Source organism: Salvelinus fontinalis, chromosome 22 (genome assembly GCF_029448725.1).
Source record: "Salvelinus fontinalis isolate EN_2023a chromosome 22, ASM2944872v1, whole genome shotgun sequence".
NCBI classification, from domain to species: Eukaryota; Metazoa; Chordata; class Actinopteri; order Salmoniformes; family Salmonidae; genus Salvelinus; species Salvelinus fontinalis.
The window spans coordinates 38,453,297-38,479,853 of NC_074686.1; the positions used below are offsets into that span (position 1 = coordinate 38,453,297).

The 26,557-nt window shown below is 43.0% G+C and overlaps 2 protein-coding genes across 2 annotated transcripts; both read right to left on the reverse strand.

Moving 5' to 3' along the window:
- On the reverse strand, positions 1 to 6,622 carry eif3i (eukaryotic translation initiation factor 3, subunit I). The gene is made up of 10 exons (XM_055877360.1): positions 6,491 to 6,622; positions 5,831 to 5,923; positions 5,632 to 5,719; positions 5,007 to 5,072; positions 4,696 to 4,845; positions 4,334 to 4,461; positions 1,920 to 2,030; positions 1,218 to 1,307; positions 972 to 1,138; positions 1 to 527 (listed from the first exon to the last, which is right to left on the reverse strand). Exons 1-10 carry the CDS (start codon positions 6,491 to 6,493, stop codon positions 446 to 448), a joined length of 978 nt encoding a protein of 325 aa, XP_055733335.1. The 5' UTR covers positions 6,494 to 6,622; the 3' UTR covers positions 1 to 445.
- A 390-nt stretch (positions 6,623 to 7,012) lies between these two features.
- txlna (taxilin alpha) lies at positions 7,013 to 25,654 on the reverse strand. Its single transcript, XM_055877359.1, has 12 exons — positions 25,566 to 25,654; positions 24,660 to 24,868; positions 15,663 to 16,085; positions 15,272 to 15,363; positions 14,402 to 14,572; positions 12,182 to 12,247; positions 11,853 to 11,981; positions 11,369 to 11,488; positions 10,688 to 10,762; positions 10,466 to 10,558; positions 10,281 to 10,376; positions 7,013 to 9,845 (listed from the first exon to the last, which is right to left on the reverse strand). Exons 2-12 carry the CDS (start codon positions 24,856 to 24,858, stop codon positions 9,534 to 9,536), a joined length of 1,776 nt encoding a protein of 591 aa, XP_055733334.1. The 5' UTR covers positions 24,859 to 24,868; positions 25,566 to 25,654; the 3' UTR covers positions 7,013 to 9,533.
- Positions 25,655 to 26,557: the final 903 nt, after the last annotated feature.

Here is a 26,557-nt window from a genome sequence, read left to right on the forward strand (position 1 = left end):
TAATTTAGCTCAAAATCCATTTATTTGTTTAATCAGTTTAAATACACTGGAATAGTGGTGAGGGCAAAACAAAGGGTACATTTGTTTTTTGCTTTGTATACTGTCGGCCATGTCGATCCAAACATTCCAGGCTATTTATTAGTGATATCAGGATTATGATGACCAGCCAAAATAATTCTCAGAGGCCTAAAGTCTCCTCTCCCTCCCCCACCACTAGGGGGTGCATCTCAATCGTCTTCAGTGGCTTCTCCATCACAGATTTAAAAACCACTGAACAAGTAACAAACAATTCCTGGTAGTCATCCACCACCATTATTGCTGTCCCTTATCCTGCGTTCTCAGATCAGGAGAGGAGGCTACTACAGAATATTGAGATGCGCCGCCTGGTGTCCTTCCCGTAGCGTGTTATCAGTTAAAGAAGAGAGTATCGCTGCTGGTCTCCTGTTTACGCCTCCAGCTCGAAGTCAAAGTACTGGGGGTCAAAGTGATGGATCCTCGTATAGCCGTCCTCTCCTCCACTGGCATAGCTAAAGACAAGAGGCAAAAAGAGAGGTTTGTTTTCCAGAGACACTGGTCAGAGTTGGGACAGCTGGTTTTAGTGTGACATTACATGACTGAGTTCCAAAATGGACCCCAAAACTTTTACTTGCATTACAACGAGAGCTGAGAATGATCACCATATAGGTAACGATAACCAAGTAAATAAAGATTTGTCTATCATTAAGTATTATATGGCAACTAATTTCCATCACAATGCTTGCTTAGCAAGTACCACTTCCCAGCCCATAAAGCTCCAACCCAGAACCTCTGCCCTGGAAACACACAACCGTCCCCACGAAGCATCTTACCATAAACTAGCTATTCAGCAGCGCGAGTGGAGACTCTTAGGTTGAGGACTGCGTTACACATCCCATCTGCTACACTTAGATGGATAATCAAGTTCTGTTCTTTAGTGCCTTTTGGGACCTTACCTCTTGCCGTCCGGGTGGAACGCCACGCAGTTGATGGGTCCGAAGTGACCCTTGACCCTGCCAAACTCCTCTTCGTAAGCTGCGTGGAAGAACCTGGCCTCGAACTTGCCGATCCTGGTGGAGGTGGTGGTGACCTCCATGGCCTCTTGACCTCCTCCCATCACCACCTACAACACAGGGATTAAAGGTCAGCTCTGGTGCTGCAGAAATGTTCTCTGGCATAAGTGGTTGTCTGGTGTGTCTTACGTGGTCCATGATGGGGGAGATGGCAGCAGAGTTGACGGGTCTCTCTGTCTTGAAGGACTTGATGTGATCAAGAGTTGTAGAGTCAAATAGCTGTGGGGTAGAAAGACAGGTCAGACAGTACTTATAGGCAGTCAGCTGTTGAACTGAACTAGTTAAGAAGCCTGTTACAGGATTTGTGTTTAATGACTAAAATATGTATACATTTGACTTAGTATTATAACTCAAATGCTAAATGTTATGTGTTCCTTGTTAGAAAGAATGGGTTTATCTTCAGACAGGCTAGAATGATGTCTCTACCCAGGGAGGGGAAAGACCTTGGGTTGGTGGCAGATAGTTTAACAGGTGGCAGACAGTAATGAGAACTCTAACTATACTGCCATTGTATCCGAGAGGAGGATGGACATTAAAACCTATGACATCATCTTTATTATATAACCTGATGTAAAATGTATTATGATCAGTACTCTCGAGAATAAACGCTATTGATTGATTGAAAGACTGGTTTCTGTCCATTTGGCTGATAATTCTTACATATTCTTATTTATGGGCAGAGTGTTTTAATTGAATTGGTTGATAAACAGGAATCAAAATTCCTTTAACAAAACCCCAGTCCATCACTCTTCCTCTTGTCTCCAACCCCCCACCTCTTCAACCCCCCCCACCCCCTCCACCTCTCTCCACTGGGCGGTCATCCCTGGATACCTTAGAGGAGCAGTCTTTAGAGGCTGTGATGACCATGGTCAGATCAACAGAGGTCTGGATGTCGTTGATCTGTTTGTTGTGCTCCTTCACCTTCTTCAGCACCTCTCCAGACTGCAACACACGTCAGAGACAATACTGTCAGTATAATGATGTCCTACATGAACTAGATTATCCACTTCTCTGTCTTCAATAAATGTGTCAAACTTTATCACATGCGCCGAATATAACGTGTAGACTTTACCGTGAAATGCTTTACTTACAAGCCCTTAACAGTGCAGTTCAATTAGAGTTAAGAAAATATTAACCAAATACACAAAGTAGCACAATAAAATAACAAGGCTATATACAGGGGGTACCGGTACAGAGTCAATGTGGAGGCTATATACAGGGGGTACCGGTACAGAGTCAATGTGGAGGCTATATACAGGGGGTACCGGTACAGAGTCAATGTGGAGGCTATATACAGGGGGTACCGGTACAGAGTCAATGTGGAGGCCATATACAGGGGGTACCGGTACAGAGTCAATGTGAAGGCTATATACAGGGTGTTACGGTACAGAGTCAATGTGGAGGCTATATACAGGGGGTACCGGTACAGAGTCAATGTGGAGGGTATATACAGGGGGTACCGGTACAGAGTCAATGTGGAGGCTATATACAGGGGGTACCGGTACAGAGTCAATGTGGAGGCTATATACAGGGGGTACCGGTACCGAATCAATGTGGAGGCTATATACAGGGGGCTACGGTACAGAGTCAATGTGGAGGCTACATACAGGGGGTACCGGTACCGAGTCAATGTGGAGGCTATATACAGGGGGTACCAGTACAGAGTCAATGTGGAGGCTATATACAGGGGGTACCGGTACCGAGTCAATGTGGAGGCTATATACAGGGGGTACCGGTACCGAGTCAATGTGTAGGTTATATACAGGGGGTACCGAGTCAGTGTGGAGGCTGTATACAGGGGGTACCAGTACCGAATCAAAACAAAATGAAGGGGGGGGAGTCCAACGTAAATAATCCGGTGGCCATTTGATTAATTGTTCAGTAGTCTTACGGCTTGGGGGTAGAAGCTGTTAAGGAGCCTTTTGGTCCCAGACTTGGCGCTTGGGTACCGCTTGCCGTGCGGTAGCAGAAAAAACAGTCTGACTTCGGTGACTGGAGTCTCTGACAATTCCTGGGGCTTTCCTCTGACACCGCCTAGTATATAAGTCCTGGATGGTAGGAAGCTTGGCCCCACACACCACCCTCTGTAGTGCCTTACGGTCAGATGCCGAGCAGTTACCATATCAGGCGGTGATGCAACCGGTCAGGATGCTCTCGATGGTGCAGCTGTAGAACTTTGAGGATCTGGGGACCCATTCCAAATCTTTTCAGTCTCCTGAGGGGGAAAAGGTGTTGTCGTGCCTTCTTTACAACTATCTTGGTGTGTTTGGACCATGATAGTTTGTTGGTGATGTGGATAACAAAGAACTTGAAACTACTTAACTCTCGACCCACTCCACTAAAGACCTGTCGATGTTAATGGCAGGTTGAACAGGCCCCCTTTTCATGATCAGCCCCTTTGTCTTGCTCACATTGAGGGAGAGGTTGTAGTCTTGGCACCACACTGCCAGGTCTCTCACCTCCCTATAGGCTGTCTCATCGTTGTCGGTGATCAGGCCTACCACCGTTGTGTCGTCAGCAAACTTAACGGTGTTGGAGTCATGTTTGGCCACGCAGTCGTGGGTGAACTGGGAGTGCAGGAGGGGACTAAGCACGCACCCCTGAGGGGCCCCCGTTTTGAGGATCAGCGTAGCAGACGTGTTGTTACCTACCCTTACCACCGGGGGGGGGGGGGCATCAGGAAGTCCAGGATCCAGTTGCAGAGTGAGTTTTTAGTCCCAGGGTCCTTAGCTTAGTGATGAGCTTTGAGGGCACTATGGTGTTGAACGCTGAGCTGTAGTCAATGAATAGCATTCTCACATAGGTGTTCCTTTTGACCAGGTGGGAAAGAGCAGTATGGAGTGTGATTGCGACTTTTCTGGATTTGTATGCAAATTGAAGTGGGTCTAGGGTATCCGGGAGGATGCTGTTGATGTGAGCCATGACCAGCCTTTCAAAGCACTTCATGGCTGAGTGAGTCATTTAGGCAGATTACCTTCGACTATGGTTGTCTGCTTGAAACATGTAGGTATTACAGACTCGGCCAGGGAGAAGTTGAAAATGTCAGTGAAGACACTTGCCAGTTGGTCCGTGCATGCTCTGAGTACACGTCCTGGTAATCCGTCTGGCCCTGCGGCTTTGTGAATGTTGACCTGTTTAAAGGTCATGCTCACATCGGCTACCGAGAGCGTTCTCACAATCATCCAGAACAGCTGGTGCTCTCATGCATGCGTCAGTGTTGTGTGTTAATGTGTCAGTGTGTGCACCTTGGCGCTGAACTGGTTGATCTCCCCGTTCTCATGACCAGCGATAACAAACTCTCCCAGAGGCCCCCACACAGCACTGGTGATCTTAGACTCAGCGCAGGGCACCGTCAGGTACGGCTGGTTGTCCTCTACAGAGAGAGCGAGAGACAGGGACAGAGAGAGGTAGGGAGACAGTGGGAAAGATAGGGAGAAACATCCTCAGACAACTGATGGCTGTGAAACCAGATATATACATGCTGATCTAAAGGACGCCCCAGAAAGCCTAAGGCAAGGGAAAGTTATCACAATGTTGCGTTCACCTTTACCTGCAAACAAAAGTTTCTATCCTGATGTAATACTAATCTGAAGTGTACACTACTTACCAATCTGCTGGGGGTCCCGGAGATCGAAGTAGTTGAGGAAACACTGGTAGCCCATCTGCTTGTCTGTAGAGAACATGATGATGTTGCCACTGAAGTCAAAGCCACAGGTCCTCACAGCCGAGCTGGTGTTCAACATGGCCAGCTGTTTACCTGGGAGAGAGAGGGGTCATATCACACACACAGTTGCATCACAAACCAGGAAGTTGTTCCAACAAACCTCAGTCTCATACATCCATGCGCTAACACACATACAGGTATCCCATCCAAGCACTGAAAGTAGTTATTTTGTTTTCTCTCACACACCCACGTACCAGTCTCACAGTCCCATAGTCTACAGCTGTTGTCTGCCGATCCTGTCAGCACGTTCTTGGTGTCCCCTGAGAGCATAGTTAAGGACAACCAACAATCCTACTGCCTACCCCTTGTATATTCATGTTGCCCATAACAAGGAACCTAAACAAAACCCCAACACTCAATGCTAGAGGTGTCACTACAGACCCCGGTTCAATTCCAGGCTGTATCACAACTGGCCTTGATTGGAAGTCTCATAGGGCGGCGCACAATTGGCCCAGCGTCGTCCTGGTTTGGCCGACATTGTAAATATGAATTTATTTTTAACTGACTTGCCTAGTTAACAAGAAAACCCTTCTAGAAACATCATATACACCCTAAACAAAACCCCAACACTCAATGACCCTTCTAGAAACGTAACATCACCTGGACCTTTATTTAAAGCTTTTATCAAACTGTCCCTTTTCTTTGATGGTCCAGCACCATCCTCAGACAAATGTTTGAATTTTTGTGCGTGAAATTCTCATTTTTGGAAAAATGGCTTCAAATAAAGTTTAAAATCTTGCTCATTTGACATGATGGCCATAATAATGGTAAACTGCACCATGGTGTGCATGGCTGTTAGAGGTCTTGAGTAAAGGATACAGTCACAGTCCACACACCACAAAGCTCCAGTGTGTCCATTGTATGTTCCAAGCCTCTCCCCGTTCACAGAGTACCACACGTTCGCTACCTGTGAAGAAAGCGCGCACACAATGTGAATTGTTCAACTTACTGGTGGATGAGTGATATATTTTCTACATACATTGACATTCTTCTGCGTTGTGTATAATTTCTTATTTACCGTGTCTTTGGCCACAGAGAATATCAAGTCTCCCTCTCGGTTGTATTTGATCTGTGTGATAGACCTCTCATGGCCCTGTAGCAAGATGGGTTTCTGCAGGGAACAAGAATCAGGTATGTTAGTTAACTGCACAGCCAGTTTAATATAGCCAGCTTGCTAACTAAACCAGTATTTAAGAGACGAGACTGACAAGACGACGAAGATAGCTGGCTAGCTAGCTAGTATCTAAATCTTCTAAACTATTGAGAATGGGAGTCACTTGCTACCTAGCTATGTGCTAACGGGTGGTTCATTGACTGTATGGATGGGGCAATCAAACATATGGGACAACCAAATACATTTAACTTATTAGCATTGTGCATAACATCGACAATGTTGGGGATGACCAGCATCATAAAATCAACCAACAGGCGCCACATGTTCGATGTACTTGCCAGCTTGTATTATTATACGAACATCAGCTAGATATACTGACAATACATCATCCTTTTCATGCTAAATAGCTCGCTATAATGACAACGCATCATCCTCTTTATGCTAGCGAGCTAGCTTGATGGTGGCTATCTGGTTAGCATAAACCGCGGACATTCTAAACAATTTAACTTAAGTTCAGCACATATGGCTAATCAAATTTAAGCAGTTCTAATATGATATACTCACCATCGCCGAAGCTTTACACTGGTCGCTTTATCCGTTGTAATCGTTATGTGCCGCCACAAAAAACGAGAAAGGATGAGGACTCGTGTTGTACGGCGCCGGGGCGAAGGCGGAAAAGGAGTGATAGTACTTCCGTGTCAAGCAGTGAACCCTGAACGTTCTAAAAGGCGCGTTTTTCGCAGGCTAAGAGTGCCCCTTAGTGTCCATTTTAGATATTCACTGGGATAAACTATTAAAGGATGTAAAGCATTGGAAATACTCACAAGTCATTGAAAAAGTTGAAAAAGCGGTAGACTGCAGTGAATTGTACATTGTTGCAAAAATAAAGAGGTATTGGCTCAGTGGTCTTAGGCACTGCATCTCAGCGTCACTACAGACCCTGGTTCGATTCCAGGCTGTATCACAACTGGCTGTGATTGAATTTGTTCTTAACTGACTTGCCTAGTTAAAGGTTAATTAAATATAAAAAAATGGTCAACAGTCTCATAGTACTTGCAAAGGGTGGGTAGAAATAATGACCAATGATCACAACATGTACATATTTTAATTAGCAAGACATTAAGTATACAGGGTAAGAAAAATACATGAAAATAAAAATGGGGAAAAACCCAAAATAAGAGAAACCATCTTGGGTTCTAAATCAACATGGATGAATCTCTAAAACCCAGTGAAGCTCAAGAAAGTTAGTCACTTTTATTATCTAATAAAGAAAAGTATTGCATTCCTCAAACGGTAGCCCCCAGAGCCAGACCAACGCTACAAACTAAAACATGGAAGACTAGAACGCTAACATGGATACAGTCTTCCAGAAATAATTAATGTACTTTCATTGCAATAAAGCCATGCTTCTTCCAACATAACTCAGATGGTGAAAATAAAAAAAACTCAGAACATAAAAACAGAAATGTCTTCCTTTTTCAAAGAGTATGGGGAACACACTGACTGCACCACAGCATATACACGTTGTGTCAACACTACACAGTACAGAGAAAAGAAGCAGTTGTTTTGTGACACGGTATAAATAGAAGGAAGAATTTTGCAATTAACCACTGAGGTTCAGGTTCTTGCAACAAAAATGTGAGTTTCTATTGGAGAAATTCAGGTTGGTCCCTCCCCGTTGTATTCTGTTTGCTAACATTTGGTTCCTAGTGAACACACCCCAGGCCAGTGCACATCTAAGGGAGTTGATAATACGTTCTCAGTTAAGAGCTTCTCAAATCAAACTGACACAGAACTAGATAACAATGCTAAGGTTGCATAGAAATATCTGTTTAAAACATGTTTTACTTGACCTGATTCTACCAAACTATCCAAGTTGAGTTACAATCTTGTTGAGATATGCATTCTCAAAACACACACAGACAGAATAGCGAATGCATCATGGGTAGCCACCTTTGTCAGTACATTTCAATATCCGTTTCAGTGGAATCTATACATCTTAACCATAAATGATCATGTTGGCAAAGACAGCCAGCATGAAAACGTTAAAACAACATTTCACATTGGATCCAATGTTGTAGAATGAAATTGAAAAAGCACCTAATACGAGTGTGGAATGGATACTTGCATATTGTGGGAATGAGGAGGAACATCAAAATGGTCAATGAATGCTTAAAAAAAGAGGATCAATTAAGAAAAGAAAAATACAGATTTATATATAGTGGTGTTTTGACACTTCCTTAGATATACAACTGTTACTTTTGTATCAAACAAATACAGTGTACAAACTCTGCTGTGCTGTCTTTGCAACAGAGGTCCAAAGTACAGTATGATACAAAGCAGAGTTGGTCAATTCCAAATTTTCCTATTTGAAAAGTATTGATGATAACTGAACGGAATTAAACCCAACCCTGATATAAAGAAGCAACCCAAAACCCAACGAAAGAACAAGGCGATTTTTTCTAATCTTGAGGTGTATTCATTTGTACAAACCGTAACAAATACATTTAGCAATGAAAACAATTTTCTTATTGGGCAAATTCAGCAAGGTCCCTCCTCGTTTCGCCCCCATTTGCTTCCGGTTGGTTCTTATTGAATAAACCCCCTGGTCTAAGAGCATTTTGTGTGGATTCAACGATTCATAAAGAATATCTACACCATCCCTTTAAGTGTTATGATGCTCTGGACCTAAACAAGGACGTCTAAAATGGAATGAAAGTGACCTTTTGCAAGATATCCCCAACCTAGATATATACACTCTGCTCTCTGTACCGAAGGAAAGGTCAGGTGATTCCTACATGCGCTAGCTATGCTTTCAGTGTGCTCAACTTCAACAAAAAAAACAAGAGAAAAAAGCGATAAAGCCTAAAATTCAAGTCCAACTGTGGCCCTACATTTGCAGATTCACTGTATCTTAACCTCTTTATGACTAACACAGACACACAAGAAAAAGAGGGACCGATGGAGACACACACACAGAAAATAATCTTCTGTTCCAACATCTTTACTGTAGATCTACCTTCCTAAGCAGCCAGCAGCAACACTTTGACGGTGTCCCAAATACCACCCTATTCCAGCAGGGCTCTGGTCAAAAGTAGTGCACTATATAGGGAATAGGGTGCCATAGGGCTCTGGTCAAAAGTAGTGCACTATATAGGGAATAGGGTGCCATTTGGGATGAGACCTTTCTTTAGCTTGCTTTGCCTCGCATAAAAGCTGTGATTTCCATGAGCATTGTGTACTAGAGTTCTCAAAGAAAAATTAAAAAAGACCAAAACACACAGGATGAAGAACCTTCAATAATCTTCCCTGATTGACACCACCATCATCATCACCTTCAACTCTCCAGGAGGCACCAGAGTAGGTAGAAGCTGCTAACTGACTACAGATCCAGGGTCAGATTTTCTTGCACCGCCCTATTGGTTTTTAGATGGATGTAAGGGAATTTGATCCTAGATCTGTGGTTAGTGGACAACTTTAACTCTGGGGGAAATCATACAGACCCACACTCTTAACTCCCACATTAATAGTGGCTTGGCTTGCAGGCTGGTAGTTGGTAATCGGTTGGTGAAGGGGAGACTGAGCGGTGTTGCCCAAGCAAGAGGTCTCATTCCTGGGCAGTGAGGGTGGCTGCACAGGCCTGGTTCTCAGTGTCCAACTCTGGGCCGCAGTGGCAGCCGTGGGAGCAGGGTATTGGAGAGCTAGGGGTGGTGGTGTCAGGGTCTGGGCTGGGCTCCTGGGAGTCTGTGGGGGGTAGGGAAGGGGATTCAGCCCCTGGGCTGTTGTCCCCGGGGCCGGTGCTCAGGCCCTGAACCTTCTTGCTGAGTTCGTTGCGTTCGTTCTGCAGCGCCCGGCAAAGCTTTTCCAACTTCCCTACCTTCCCCTGGAGGCTGTCAAACTCACGGTCCTGTAGAGTTTTCTACAGAAGACACAGATACACAAACTTACACTGAGTGTACAACACATTAAGAACACCTGCTCTCCCCATGACATTTCACCTGGATTCACCTGGTCAGTCTATGATCCCTTATTGATGTCACTTGTTAAATCCACTTCAAATCAGTGTAGATAAAAGGGAAGAGACAGGTTGAAGAAGGATTTTTAAGCCTTGAGACAATTGAGAATGTGTGCCATTCAGAGGGTGAATGAGCAAGACAAAATATTTAAGTGCTGGGTTATGGTTGTAGGTGCCAGGCGCACCAGGTTGTGTCAAGAACTACAACGCTGCTGGGATTTTGGCGCTCAACAGTTTCCTGTGTGTATCAAGAACGGTCCTAATGTTTTGTACACTCCCAACAAAACACACACACAAATAAATAGACAATCCCCATTCAGTGAGTAAAATCCAGCCTACCTCCTCAGCCATGTTCAGCAGGGCCTTGTTGCTGCTCTCCCACCTGGAGCGATACATGGTAGTCTCCTTCTCCAGCTTCTTGATCTTCTTCGTCATCTACGGACACACACAGGACACATGACCACGGACTACAACCAAGACGGACCATCTTCTGAGATCTCTGCTGATGTGTGACAGACACTCACCTTCTCCATCTCCTGCTTGAAGGTGGTGAACACCTCGTTGCTCTTGGACAGAGTAGTCTGGAACTCCTCAAACTTCTCGGTGTATAAGGACAGCTGGATGGGCAGACAGGAGAGGATGGAGGGGAAACAGGGAAAGGTCAGTTCACCACATTAACTTCCCAGCTGGTTGTTTACCACAGCTAGATGCATCCACTCTGTCCCGAGAGCGTTCTAGATAGATACCTGTTGTTTGAGATGGACCTCCTGCTGCTTCATCAGCTCACACATCCTCTGAGACTCGACCGCTTCCTTCAACAGCTGGAGAGACAACAGGAGACCAAAATAAAGAGTTGTGGTTTTGATTTAAGCAATAAGGCACGAGGGGGCGTTGCGTCGTGGCTAAGAAAAACCCTTAGCCGTGGTATATTGGCCAGTTAACAATGCCACTTAATATAATGTATATGTATATACTGTACTCTATATCATCTACTGCATCTTGCCATCTTTATGTAATACATGTATCACTAGCCACTTTAAACTATGCCACTTTATGTTTACATACCCTACATTACTCATCTCATATGTATATACTGTACTCTATACCATCTACTGCATCTTGCCTATGCCGTTCTGTACCATCACTCATTCATATATCTTTATGTACATATTCTTTATCCCTTTACACTTGTGTGTATAAGGTAGTAGTTGTGGAATTGTTAGGTTAGATTGCCTTATTGCAATGATAAACTGGTTACCAATGTAATTAGAGCAGTAAAAATACATGTTGTCATACCGGTGGTATACTTTCAGCCAATCAGCAGTCAGGGCTCGAACCACCCAGTTTCTAATCCCACATGATTTAGTCATTGAGTTGAACATGTTGACAAGAGTGTTACCAAACAACCATATTCTACTGTTACTCACAAAGTCCTTCTCTCTGTGATGGCGGTCCTCTGACTCCAGGAGCAGTTCCTGAGCCTGTTGTAGCTTAGCATCCACCAACTGTTGCTGCAGGTCCTTATGCTTGAACACCTTGTCAATGTGCTGAGAGGGGACAGGGGATTAATACTCACATGTCCAGAACATTATGCAGTTGCACCTCCTGTGTGCTTTAGTTGTGCAAGTAAATGTCCATGTCCTTCCTGGCACAAAGCTGCAGCCCTCCTGTCTGCTCCTTACTCTCCACTCTAAACCACACTCCAACCCATACTCTCCCCCACTCCAACCCATACTCTCCCCCACTCCAACCCATACTCTCCCCCACTCCAACCCATACTCTCCCCCACTCCAACCCATACTCTCCCCCACTCCAACCCATACTCTCCCCCACTCCAACCCATACTCTCCCCCACTCCAACCCATACTCTCCCCCACTCCAACCCATACTCTCCCCCACTCCAAAACACACCTCCTCTCGTAGTTCATACTGCTGGATGAGTTTCTTGAGCTTCTCTGCCAGCTCAGAGTTCTCCAGTCTCAGACTGGCATTCCTCTCGTTATGCTGCTCCATCTGGGCCTGGATGTCATTCAGTGTCACCTGAGAACACACACACACAGGAAGTAGAGGTTGTTACATCATTATAGACAACCAGGAAGTGTTTAATTCTTGGGTGAAAGTCAGAAGTATTTCCTTGATTCTTGGCCTACTTCTCAACACTGATTGGAGAAGATCGTGGCAATAAATCAAGGAAAGACTAGAGATTCATCCCTTCTTTACACACAACGCTAGTGGCTCACCTGGAAGTGTGATGTCACCACCTTCCTCTTCTCCTCCTCCACGCGTGCACGCTGTGTCCCATCCTCCTGCAAGAGCAAGTTAGGTTAAAAAGGCACAGCTCCACTGTTGTTCACTTCATAAATCATAAAAAAAAAAAAACGTTTTGGTTCACAAAGATATGGTCCTAGCAATCAGAGAACAATAAGACTCATCTTCTAGTTTTTGGAATGTGTGGGTGCGTTGGAGAAGATCACTTTTGTCAAGTCGTTGAGCATCACTGGTTACCGCCTTTCAAGGGGTGTTGCTTTATGGGGATAAAATTGTCAGACTTGCGCCTATAACGTCGACTGCATGAACTTGACAAATATCATGGTGATCAAAAGTCATTAAGTTCATTGTAGTCGACAGTTGCTATTCGCCAACTTAATCCTGCAGCCAATCCCCTGCATAGTGGGAGGCTCTACAGTCAACCAATCATTAGGCTGATTCTTCGCTGTTGAGACAGGTGTTTTGCGGGTACTATTTAATAAAGCTGCCAGTTGGACTTGTGAAGCGTCTTTTTCTCAAACGAGACACTAATGTACTTGTCCTCTTGCTCAGTTGTGCACCGGGGCCTCCCACTCCTCTTTCTATTCTGGTTAGAGCCAGTTTACTCTGTTCTGTGAAAGGAGTAGTACACAGCGTTGTACGAGATCTGCAGTTTCCTGGCAATTTCTCGCATGGAATAGCCTTCATTTCTCAGAACAAGAATATACTGACGAGTTTCAGAAGGTCTTTGTTTCTGGCCATTTTGAGCCTGTTATCGAACTCAAATGCTGATGCTCCAGATACTCAACTAGTGTAAAGAAGGCCAGTTTTATTGCTTCTTTAAAAATCAGGACAGTTTTCAGCTGTGCTAACATAATTGCAAAAGGGTTTTCTAATGATCAATTAGCCTTTTAAAATGATAAACTTGGATTAGCTAACACAACTTGTCATTGGAACACAGGAGTGATGGTTGCTGATAATGGCCTTCTGTACGTTTATGTAGATATTCCATTAAATCAGCCGTGTCCAGCTACAATAGTCATTTACAACATTAAAAGTGTCTACACATTATTTAGGATCAATTTGATGTTATTTTAAAAATGGACAAAAAGTTTTTTTTTCTTCTCAAAAACAATAATATTTCTAAGTGACCCCAAACTTTTGAAGTGTAAATTAATGTGATATTTAACACTCTTTATCACTAATTGATTATACAATTTACAAACATGATTCCAGTTTGTGAGTCTATGATTTGGGGGTTGGAGACATGTGTATTTTGACATTATCAAGAACATATTTTTTAAGCAATGGCAACACTGCCATGTTGATCTGACCCTTTGTTGGAAAACCACATTGGTGTCCAACTTTCGGCCGTCGCAAATGCACCTCCCCCGACTTGTCTGCAGTCGGTTGCTTTAGACTTACTGCTCAAAGGAGGGCCTATGTGAGCGCCGCCCTCTCTGTCTGAACTATGACCGATTCACACTGTGCTGGCCTGAATACAGACTTGCGCCACACTGTGCTGGCCTGAATACAGACTTGCGCCACACTGTGCTGGCCCGTCCTTTCCAGCAGTGTTAAAACAATAATGGTGGCCAGCACATTCAAGCTCAGCCCCGTTTGGCTCAGTAGTTCATCATCCTTTACCTCAGGGATCATTACCTAGATTCAAGCATCATCCTTTACCTCAGGGATCATTACCTAGATTCAATCACCCTTTACCTCAGGGATCATTACCTAGATTCAGTCATCACCCTTTACCTCAGGGATCATTACCTAGATTCAGTCATCATCCTTTACCTCAGGGATCATTACCTAGATTCAATCATCATCCTTTACCTCAGGGATCATTACCTAGATTCAGGCAAGGGTCAATTTTTTTTATTGAGCAGATGGTCAAGGGAACTTAATTTAGAATAATTTGTAGACTGCAAATTGAATGCAAGAAGCCCAAACAGATATTTGACTAAAACATAATAATTTCATACCTTGCTTATTATATTTGTATACGATCAGATCTCTATTATGCGTGGGAATACTTTGGAACAGATATCCAAAATTAGAAACTTTGCTGGTGTTTTTACAGTCTTATGTTCAACAACAAAATAAAAACACTTTTTTTTTTCTTCAGCTCAGTAAAATTTGGGGCCCCAAATAATATCACCAGCGGCCAAATTCAACCTGTGGGCCACCAGTTGGGGATTCCTGCCAACCTTGAGTGTGCGGTTGTGTCTCTGCAGCTCCCTACAGAGTGACTCCAGTTTGCTGCGTGCCAGGATGGCCTTGCTGTGTTCCTTCTTCAGGTGGTCAGTCTCCTGCACCAGCTGAGACTGTTTCTTCTGCAGGACACGCATTTGCTTCTGACTGTTCCGCTGCTCCTCCAGCTGAACAGCACACACAGAAATAACAATTTAATTCATAAAAAAATACTATTAAAATGTTGAACTAATAAAAAAAAAAAACGTATTAAAACTCCAGTACACTTAAATGAAAAGCTATTGATAAAATAGCTACAATGAGACAAATGGAAACAAACAAGGCTGCCAAGGGAAGCTGGGTGTCAGCCATGTCCTTGTCCAGTAAAGACCCTCCATGAGCCAGCCTCTCGCCCCCTCTGGGCTCCCTTCCCTCCATCAGCCAGCCCCCTCTCCCCCCCTGGGCTCCCTCCCATCCATCAGCCAGCCTCTCTTCCATCAGCCACACCCAGAAAATGACTTATAAACACATAAGCCTGTCACACATACACCCCCTTGATCAGTTACATACACAGCTGCAATCTGTCACGTAGTCACACCTCACATGTTATGGACACACAGGACAGACCTACACTGCCTCACACATTCATGAATCAGCAATAAATCCACGACTCATTCCCACATGGAAGGTCAGCCTAAGTTGAGCCGCCCTGGCCATGATGACCAGACAGACAGACAAAGGAGACAGACTACTTCTGGCTGATACACAGATGGAGGTTTGATATAAGAGGGTTGCTAGCATGCTAAAATCAAACAAATAAAAAAGTTAATTTACGAAACCAACAGCCTTTGAGCCACACCAGAGTCTTTATGAGAGTAACTACTTACCAGATCAGCATACTTCTTACAGAGGCCTGCCAGTTTCTCCTCTGGTGTACTCAGAGTATTCAGGGTCTGCATCAGCAGGGTGATCTCTTTACCTGCAACACACAGGAGGGGGGAAGACATTCAATGCAACACCACCTCATCACAACAGGGACCCAGCAACACACAAGGGGAAGCTGTCCAGTCCTAAACCCCTAGCCACCACCTGTATGACTAAAGGAATCTGATGGATGACAGCTAGATATATTAGTGACCAATATGGATGGGTAAGAGCTCCATAGCGTTCTTCAGGAGCAGGGTTGGAGGCCACCGACCTACACCCAGATCAACAACAAGCACCTAGGAATACGCTCTAGGGATTGATTTCAGACAGAGCAACAGAAGCAGTCCTTACCCAGACCCTTCACCTTCTTCTTCTCCTGAGTCTTTACTTTCTCCTTCTCCGCCCCGCCGGCATTCACTTTGACATCCTCTGGCTTCACGTCCAGCTCCTTCTCATTGGCCAGGCCGTTGAGCACAGGGCCGTGTGATTGGCCGTTGGGCAGGTTAACCCCGTCCTCCCCGTTGTCCTCCAGGCAGTAGGTGTTGAGGATGTCCTCCAGCTGGCGGCTCAGCTCCTCAGCCATGTCACACTGAGACGACACCCCCTCCACTACAGTAGAGACTGGGACGGGTAAAGGGTCTGCTATAGTAGAGACTGGGACAGGGTCTGCTATAGTAGAGACTGGGACTGGGACGAAAGCAGGCTCTTCTACAGGTGGAACTGCGGGGAGAGCTGCAGACTCTGCTGTTTTGGGAACGGCAGACACCTCAGCCACTAGACACAGAAGGGAAGGAAAAATATATGTTATTAAAACACTAGCTAAGGTGTACCGGCTGTATGGAAGCATTAAATTATCACCTTCACAATGTATGGCTATGCTGCTGCCATAGTTGTGATACTTTGCAGTCCTGCCTATGTGTACTAGGGTTGAAGGGTGGGAAGCCGGTTACTGAGATTTACCACCCAAAACCACTCCCTTTACCCAGGAGAAATAACTGAGAATTATTTAAAATGAACAGCATGGCGTGAAATGGAACCGTTAAATGTTATGCAAAGTCTAAATCTGGCTTCTCTACGGCCTCCGCATGATGAATCATCAACGCGCCGGGTGGAGGGACAGGCAGCCCGCCTCCGGGTGGAGGGACAGGCAGCCCGCCTCCGGGTGGAGGGACAGGCAGCCCGCCTCCGGGTGGAGGGACAGGCAGCCCGCCTCCGGGTGGAGGGACAGGCAGCCCGCCTCCGGGTGGAGGGACAGGCAGCCCGCCTCCGGGTGGAGGGACAGGCAGCCCGCCTCCGGGTGGAGGGACAGGCAGCCCGCCTCCGGGTGGAGGGACAGGCAGCCCGCCTCCGGGTGGAGGGACAGGCAGCCCGCCTCCGGGTGGAGGGACAGGCAGCCCGCCTCCGGGTGGAGGGACAGGCAGCCCGCCTCCGGGTGGAGGGACAGGCAGCCCGCCTCCGGGTGGAGGGACAGGCAGCCCGCCTCCGGGTGGAGGGACAGGCAGCCCGCCTCCGGGTGGAGGGACAGGCAGCCTTGCGAGCACTCTCGCAGTCTCTCTCCATAAACCTCATTAAAACAGCATTCAAAATACAGATTTTTGTGAATTCATATATATATCCTACCCCTTTCAGGTAATAAATTCAATGCAGTATTAGCCTTATATTTAGTTAATTAATGATGGGTTAGGCAAAATAAGCTTGTAACTTAGCCTGTAGCCCCTGTGTCTTGAGCAATACACACACCTATGCTCCACTGGCCTCTCCTTAAAAAAAACTTCCTTATCTCTTGGGGTCCCGTGCAGGAAAAGTTAGACTAGAATAGCTTGCTGGAAATTATTGTTTGTAGCGTTTCTTCTATCAAAAGACTAATCGAAGAGGGACGCAAGCTCGTTTGCTGAATCTTAAATACAGCAGCAAACAGAACTCACAGGTAGTTTGAAAGAGCTAACGCGCAAGGGTGGTAGGCTATAGCAGTTATTAATTCAGACCCATAACCATTCAGATGGTGGTAGACTATAGCAGTTATTAATTCAGACCCATTCAGATGGTGGTAGGCTATAGCAGTTATTAATTCAGACCCATTCAGATGGTGGTAGACTATAGCAGTTATTAATTCAGACCCATAACCATTCAGATGGTGGTAGGCTATAGCAGTTATTAATTCAGACCCATAACCATTCAGATGGTGGTAGACTATAGCAGTTATTAATTCAGACCTATAACCATTCAGATGGTGGTAGACTACAGCAGTTATTAATTCAGACCCATAACCATTCAGATGGTGGTAGACTGTAGCAGTTATTAATTCAGACCCATTCAGATGGTGGTAGGCTATAGCAGTTATTAATTCAGACCCATTCAGATGGTGGTAGACTATAGCAGTTATTAATTCAGACCCATTCAGATGGTGGTAGACTATAGCAGTTATTAATTCAGACCCATTCAGATGGTGGTAGACTATAGCAGTTATTAATTCAGACCCATTCAGATGGTGGTAGACTATAGCAGTTATTAATTCAGACCCATTCAGATGGTGGTAGGCTATAGCAGTTATTAATTCAGACCCATTCAGATGGTGGTAGACTATAGCAGTTATTAATTTAGACCCATTCAGATGGTGGTAGACTATAGCAGTTATTAATTCAGACCCATTCAGATGGTGGTAGACTATAACAGTTATTAATTCAGACCCATAACCATTCAGATGGTGGTAGACTATAGCAGTTATTAATTCAGATCCATAACCATTCAGATGGTGGTAGACTATAACAGTTATTAATTCAGACCCATAACCATTCAGATGGTGGTAGACTATAGCAGTTATTTATTCAGACCCATAACCATTCAGATGGTGGTAGACTATAGCAGTTATTAATTCAGACCCATTCAGATGGTGGTAGACTATAGCAGTTATTAATTCAGACCCATTCAGATGGTGGTAGACTATAACAGTTATTAATTCAGACCCATAACCATTCAGATGGTGGTAGACTATAGCAGTTATTAATTCAGACCCATTCAGATGGTGGTAGACTATAACAGTTACTAATTCAGACCCATAAACATTCAGATGGTGGTAGCCTATAACAGTTATTAATTCAGACCCATAACCATTCAGATGGTGGTAGACTATAGCAGTTATTTATTCAGACCCATAACCATTCAGATGGTGGTAGACTATAGCAGTTATTAATTCAGACCCATTCAGATGGTGGTAGACTATAACAGTTATTAATTCAGACCCATAACCATTCAGATGGTGGTAGACTATAGCAGTTATTAATTCAGACCCATTCAGATGGTGGTAGACTATAGCAGTTATTTATTCAGACCCATAACCATTCAGATGGTGGTAGACTATAGCAGTTATTTATTCAGACCCATAACCATTCAGATGGTGGTAGACTATAACAGTTATTAATTCAGACCCATAACCATTCAGATGGTGGTAGGCTATAGCAGTTATTAATTCAGACCCATAACCATTCAGATGGTGGTAGACTATAGCAGTTATTAATTCAGACCCATTCAGATGGTGGTAGGCTATAGCAGTTATTAATTAAGACCCATAACCATTCAGATGGTGGTAGACTATATCAGTTATTAATTCAGACCCATAACCATTCAGATGGTGGTAGACTATAGCAGTTATTAATTCAGACCCATTCAGATGGTGGTAGACTATAGCAGTTATTAATTCAGACCCATAACCATTCAGATGGTGGTAGACTATAGCAGTTATTAATTCAGACCCATTCAGATGGTGGTAGGCTATAGCAGTTATTAATTCAGACCCATTCAGATGGTGGTAGACTATAGCAGTTATTAATTCAGACCCATAACCATTCAGATGGTGGTAGACTATAGCAGTTATTAATTCAGACCCATTCAGATGGTGGTAGGCTATAGCAGTTATTAATTCAGACCCATAACCATTCAGATGGTGGTAGGCTATAGCAGTTATTAATTCAGACCCATTCAGATGGTGGTAGACTATAACAGTTATTAATTCAGACCCATAACCATTCAGATGGTGGTAGACTATAGCAGTTATTAATTCAGAACCATTCAGATGGTGGTAGGCTATAGCAGTTATTAATTCAGACCCATTCAGATGGTGGTAGACTATAGCAGTTATTAATTCAGACCCATTCAGATGGTGGTAGACTATAGCAGTTATTAATTCAGACCCATAACCATTCAGATGGTGGTAGGCTATAGCAGTTATTAATTCAGACCCATTCAGATGGTGGTAGGCTATAGCAGTTATTAATTCAGACCCATTCAGATGGTGGTAGACTATAGCAGTTATTAATTCAGACCCATTCAGATGGTGGTAGACTATAGCAGTTATTAATTCAGACCCATTCAGATGGTGGTAGACTATAGCAGTTATTAATTCAGACCCATTCAGATGGTGGTAGGCTATAGCAGTTATTAATTCAGACCCATTCAGATGGTGGTAGACTATAGCAGTTATTAATTTAGACCCATTCAGATGGTGGTAGACTATAGCAGTTATTAATTCAGACCCATTCAGATGGTGGTAGACTATAACAGTTATTAATTCAGACCCATAACCATTCAGATGGTGGTAGACTATAGCAGTTATTAATTCAGATCCATAACCATTCAGATGGTGGTAGACTATAACAGTTATTAATTCAGACCCATAACCATTCAGATGGTGGTAGACTATAGCAGTTATTTATTCAGACCCATAACCATTCAGATGGTGGTAGACTATAACAGTTATTAATTCAGACCCATAACCATTCAGATGGTGGTAGACTATAGCAGTTATTAATTCAGACCCATAACCATTCAGATGGTGGTAGACTATAGCAGTTATTAATTCAGACCCATTCAGATGGTGGTAGACTATAGCAGTTATTAATTCAGACCCATTCAGATGGTGGTAGACTATAGCAGTTATTTATTCAGACCCATAACCATTCAGATGGTGGTAGACTATAGCAGTTATTTATTCAGACCCATAACCATTCAGATGGTGGTAGACTATAACAGTTATTAATTCAGACCCATAACCATTCAGATGGTGGTAGGCTATAGCAGTTATTAATTCAGACCCATAACCATTCAGATGGTGGTAGACTATAGCAGTTATTAATTCAGACCCATTCAGATGGTGGTAGGCTATAGCAGTTATTAATTCAGACCCATAACCATTCAGATGGTGGTAGACTATAGCAGTTATTAATTCAGACCCATAACCATTCAGATGGTGGTAGACTATAGCAGTTATTAATTCAGACCCATTCAGATGGTGGTAGACTATAGCAGTTATTAATTCAGACCCATAACCATTCAGATGGTGGTAGACTATAGCAGTTATTAATTCAGACCCATTCAGATGGTGGTAGGCTATAGCAGTTATTAATTCAGACCCATTCAGATGGTGGTAGACTATAGCAGTTATTAATTCAGACCCATAACCATTCAGATGGTGGTAGACTATAGCAGTTATTAATTCAGACCCATTCAGATGGTGGTAGGCTATAGCAGTTATTAATTCAGACCCATAACCATTCAGATGGTGGTAGGCTATAGCAGTTATTAATTCAGACCCATTCAGATGGTGGTAGACTATAAAAGTTATTAATTCAGACCCATAACCATTCAGATGGTGGTAGACTATAGCAGTTATTAATTCAGAACCATTCAGATGGTGGTAGACTATAACAGTTATTAATTCAGACCCATAACCATTCAGATGGTGGTAGGCCATAGCAGTTATTAATTCAGACCCATTCAGATGGTGGTAGGCTATAGCAGTTACTAATTCAGACCCATAACCATTCAGATGGTGGTAGACTATAGCAGTTATTAATTCAGACCCATAACCATTCAGATGGTGGTAGACTATAGCAGTTATTAATTCAGACCCATTCAGATGGTGGTAGACTATAGCAGTTATTAATTCAGACCCATTCAGATGGTGGTAGGCTATAGCAGTTATTAATTCAGACCCATTCAGATGGTGGTAGACTATAGCAGTTATTAATTCAGACCCATTCAGATGGTGGTAGACTATAGCAGTTATTAATTCAGACCCATAACCATTCAGATGGTGGTAGACTATAGCAGTTATTAATTCAGACCCATTCAGATGGTGGTAGGCTATAGCAGTTATTAATTCAGACCCATAACCATTCAGATGGTGGTAGGCTATAGCAGTTATTAATTCAGACCCATAACCATTCAGATGGTGGTAGGCTATAGCAGTTATTAATTCAGACCCATTCAGATGGTGGTAGACTATACCAGTTATTAATTCAGACCCATTCAGATGGTGGTAGACTATAGCAGTTATTAATTCAGACCCATTCAGATGGTGGTAGACTATAGCAGTTATTAATTCAGACCCATAACCATTCAGATGGTGGTAGACTATAGCAGTTATTAATTCAGACCCATAACCATTCAGATGGTGGTAGACTATAGCAGTTATTAATTCAGACCCATTCAGATGGTGGTAGGCTATAGCAGTTATTAATTCAGACCCATTCAGATGGTGGTAGACTATAGCAGTTATTAATTCAGACCCATTCAGATGGTGGTAGACTATAGCAGTTATTAATTCAGACCCATTCAGATGGTGGTAGACTATAGCAGTTATTAATTCAGACCCATTCAGATGGTGGTAGACTATAGCAGTTATTAATTCAGAACCATTCAGATGGTGGTAGACTATAGCAGTTATTAATTCAGACCCATTCAGATGGTGGTAGACTATAGCAGTTATTAATTCAGACCCATTCAGATGGTGGTAGACTATAGCAGTTATTAATTCAGACCCATTCAGATGGTGGTAGACTACAGCAGTTATTAATTCAGACCCATAACCATTCAGATGGTGGTAGGCTATAGCAGTTATTAATTCAGACCCATAACCATTCAGATGGTGGTAGACTATAACAGTTATTAATTCAGACCCATTCAGATGGTGGTAGACTATAACAGTTATTAATTCAGACGGCGGTAGGCTATAGCAGTTATTAATTCAGACCCATAACCATTCAGATGGTGGTAGACTATAGCAGTTATTAATTCAGACCCATTCAGATGGTGGTAGGCTATAGCAGTTATTAATTCAGACCCATTCAGATGGTGGTAGGCTTTAGCAGTTATTAATTCAGACCCATTCAGATGGTGGTAGGCTATAACAGTTATTAATTCAGACCCATTCAGATGGTGGTAGACTATAACAGTTATTAATTCAGACCCATAACCATTCAGATGGTGGTAGACTATAACAGTTATTAATTCAGACCCATAACCATTCAGATGGTGGTAGACTATAACAGTTATTAATTCAGACCCATAACCATTCAGATGGTGGTAGACTATAGCAGTTATTAATTCAGACCCATTCAGATGGTGGTAGGCTATAGCAGTTATTAATTCAGACCCATAACCATTCAGATGGTGGTAGACTATTGCAGTTATTAATTCAGACCCATTCAGATGGTGGTAGACTATAGCAGTTATTAATTCAGACCCATTCAGATGGTGGTAGACTATAGCAGTTATTAATTCAGACCCATTCAGATGGTGGTGGACTATAGCAGTTATTAATTCAGAACCATTCAGATGGTGGTAGGCTATAGCAGTTATTAATTCAGACCCATTCAGATGGTGGTAGGCTTTAGCAGTTATTAATTCAGACCCATTCAGATGGTGGTAGGCTATAACAGTTATTAATTCAGACCCATTCAGATGGTGGTAGACTATAACAGTTATTAATTCAGACCCATAACCATTCAGATGGTGGTAGACTATAGCAGTTATTAATTCAGACCCATTCAGCTGGTGGTAGGCTATAGCAGTTATTAATTCAGACCCATAACCATTCAGATGGTGGTAGACTATAGCAGTTATTAATTCAGACCTATAACCATTCAGATGGTGGTAGACTACAGCAGTTATTAATTCAGACCCATTCAGATGGTGGTAGACTATAGCAGTTATTAATTCAGACCCATAACCATTCAGATGGTGGTAGACTAACAGTTATTAATTCAGACCCATAACCATTCAGATGGTGGTAGACTATAACAGTTATTAATTCAGACCCATAACCATTCAGATGGTGGTAGACTATAGCAGTTATTAATTCAGACCCATAACCATTCAATATTCGTGAAGAGAAGTGTAAACATCCTGCATCTTATTCTGGTGCTATAATTATTCAAAGATGTCATTAGAATGATGACGATAAGGACAAAGAAACACTTTCATTTAACATTTAAAGTCAGGAAGGAAGCAACAATAGATAGAGAAAGAAGTTGGCTAATAACAGGGGAACTATTATTAAAGATATATATATACACACACAAGCCAGCCTACTAACTATACAAATAGGCCCTATGATATTTCAAAATGAAAAACAAATTCGCTAGCCTATACTTGTAACTTTGGGTGGGGCAGAAATTGGCCCAGCATCGTCCGGGATAAGGGATTTTTTTTGTACCTTTATTTACAAGTCAGTTAAGAACAAATTCTTATTTACGATGATGGCCTACCCCGGCCAAACCTGGACGACGCTGGGGCCAATTGTGCAAAGCCCTACGGGACTCCGAATCACAGCCGGATGTGATGCAGCCTGGATTCGTACCAGGTACGGGCCAATTTGAAAATAAGAATGTGTTCTTAACTGACTTGGCCAGTTAAATAAAGGTTCAATTAAAAAAACGTATGTAGGTCGCATGTGCTGCACCAGAATCATGTTCTCTCCCTGCTTTATCACGGTTTGAAGGACCTGTGTAATTCCAGTCCCTACAATACAGTTCACACTCAAAAAGATGAACCTACTGAAGCTAGTTTCATTTATTTACCCAAGAGAGCTCAGATCTAGCCACATCTATGGGCTTTTATGTTTTTCTGTATTGGATAACAGCACAATCATTTGGGCTTGGGCTCATTAAATGTCTAATGTAGGGCTGATAAAAATGTATTTAATGTATGGCTCGTCAGGCTCAGCTAGCATCAGGCTCGAACTTTCAATCAGAAAAGTGATTTATTCTCAGGATGGAACATTTGTAAAATAGAGTGAAAATATTAAATCCTAAAGTCTAAATAAGAATTCAGTGTCATGAGCATAAGGTTCCTAGCTCAATAGACATGGAGTTAAGTTAATTATTTTAATACTGCAGAACATGACACTGTGGCTGAAAGATGTGATAGCTACTCAAAACTATAGTGACAAGTAGCCAACCCTGTCAAAAGATGTTTACCATAAACATTGAAAATTAGTGCATTTGACTAGTGTTATTAGTTCCATCACATCAGTGACAACCAGTGTCACCTAGGACACTGTGCTAACTTTACCTGAACTTTCAGCCCCATCAATCTGTGAAGGTCTGTCTGGCTCTGGCTCTTTAGGGCAGACACTATCTTTAACGCATTTTGGGCTACTGGTGTCTGTAACGTCTTTTGCCGCTGTGCTTCCCTCCATCTCTCCAGTGCCCGGTGGTGGAGCCGCGTCACTGCCCTGCGTGGCCGACTCTTCCGTGTCCTGTTTCTTCATGATGAAATGGCTGAAACATATTATAAAAAAAATTTCATCGATCATTATGTTTGTATAAGGAAAAATTTAACTGTGCCGTGTCTGTTACAGATCCGAATATTCAAATGTTCTCTGGCTATTATAAAACACATGTTGCACCTGCACTTGAGAAAAGCAAGAAAAGTAACTGCCAAACGTCAATGGGGATGTGTCACTGAAGTCGAGTTGAACCTTTAAGTTAGCTAGCTTTCGGTCAGTTGGTCACCAGTAATCACGCTAATACTAATGTAAAACGAATCTGAAATGGCGAACGACAGCTAACTAACGTTAGCTAGCTAAGTTTCCAGCATAGCAACGAATAAATGTGGACGAAGTTACATTTTCAAAACGGCCAAATCTAGCTAGCTATATGCTAACTAGTAGAAGAGTTGACAATTTTGGAAAGTCATCAACTCACTAGTTTTGTCTAGCAAGTGAAACAATACGCCTTCTATTAGCAACCAAACACATAACTTAGCTACTAGAAAGTGAAACTAGTTTAACAAATGACAGTGCCGTTTAGAAGAGTTCGCAAGCTAGCTAAGTTCGCTAGTTAGCATTTTGCTTTCTAGCTTGGCTCTACGCTAGGAAACAAACCAAAGAAACACGACACCTCATATAGCACAGTCATTATTCATACTTGGGATAAGCTTTAGGTACTTTATTAGAAAATAAAAATGACGGTTTACCTTCTTCCAACTCTATAAATAAACGTCTCTGTTGCCTGCTGCTTTTCCCCCTACCAACCAAGACAGGAAATACACAATGCACAACGGAAGTGGGCATATAACCATTGCGGGAAAGTGGAATATGTCGATCAAACGCCCGACTCAGAACTACAAAAACTGTTATTCACGGTTTCTATACTGAACAAAAATATAAACGCAACATGCAACAATTTGAACAGCTTTACTGAATTACAGTTCATTTAAGGAAATCAGTTAATTTAAATAAATTCATAAATCCCTAATCTATCGATTTCACATGACTGGGCAGGGGTGCAGCCATGGGTGGGCCAAGAAGGGCATAGGCCCACCCACTTGGGAGCCAGCCCAGACAATCTGAATGATTTTTTCTTCTTTATTACAGACAGAAATACTCATCAATTTCATCAGCTGTCCGGGTGGCTGGTCTCAGATGATACCCTAGGTGAAGAAGCCAGATGTGGAGGTCCTGGGCTGGCGTGGTTATACATAGTCTGCGGTTGTGATGCCGGTTGGACATACTGCCAAATTCTCTAAAATGACATTAGAGGTGGCTTATGGTAGAGAAATTAACATTATATTCTCTCGCAACAGCTATGGTGGACATTCGCAGTCAGCATGCCAATTGCACTCTCCCTCAAAACTGGAGACATCTGTGGCATTGTGTTGTGTGACAAAACTGCACAATTTAGAGTGGCCTTTTATTGTCCCCAGCGCAAGGTGCACCCGTGTAATGATCATGCTGTTTAATCAGCTTCTTGATATGCAACACCTGGCAGGTGGATCGATTATTTTAGCAAAGGAGAAACATTTATTAAACAGGGATGTAAACAAATTTGTGCACAACATTTGAGAGAAGTAAGCTTTTTGTGAGTATGGAACATCTCTGGGATATTTTATTTCAGCTCATGAAACATGGGACCAAAACACTTTACATGTTGCGTTTATATTTTTGTTCAGTGTAGTTTCTTCTCACA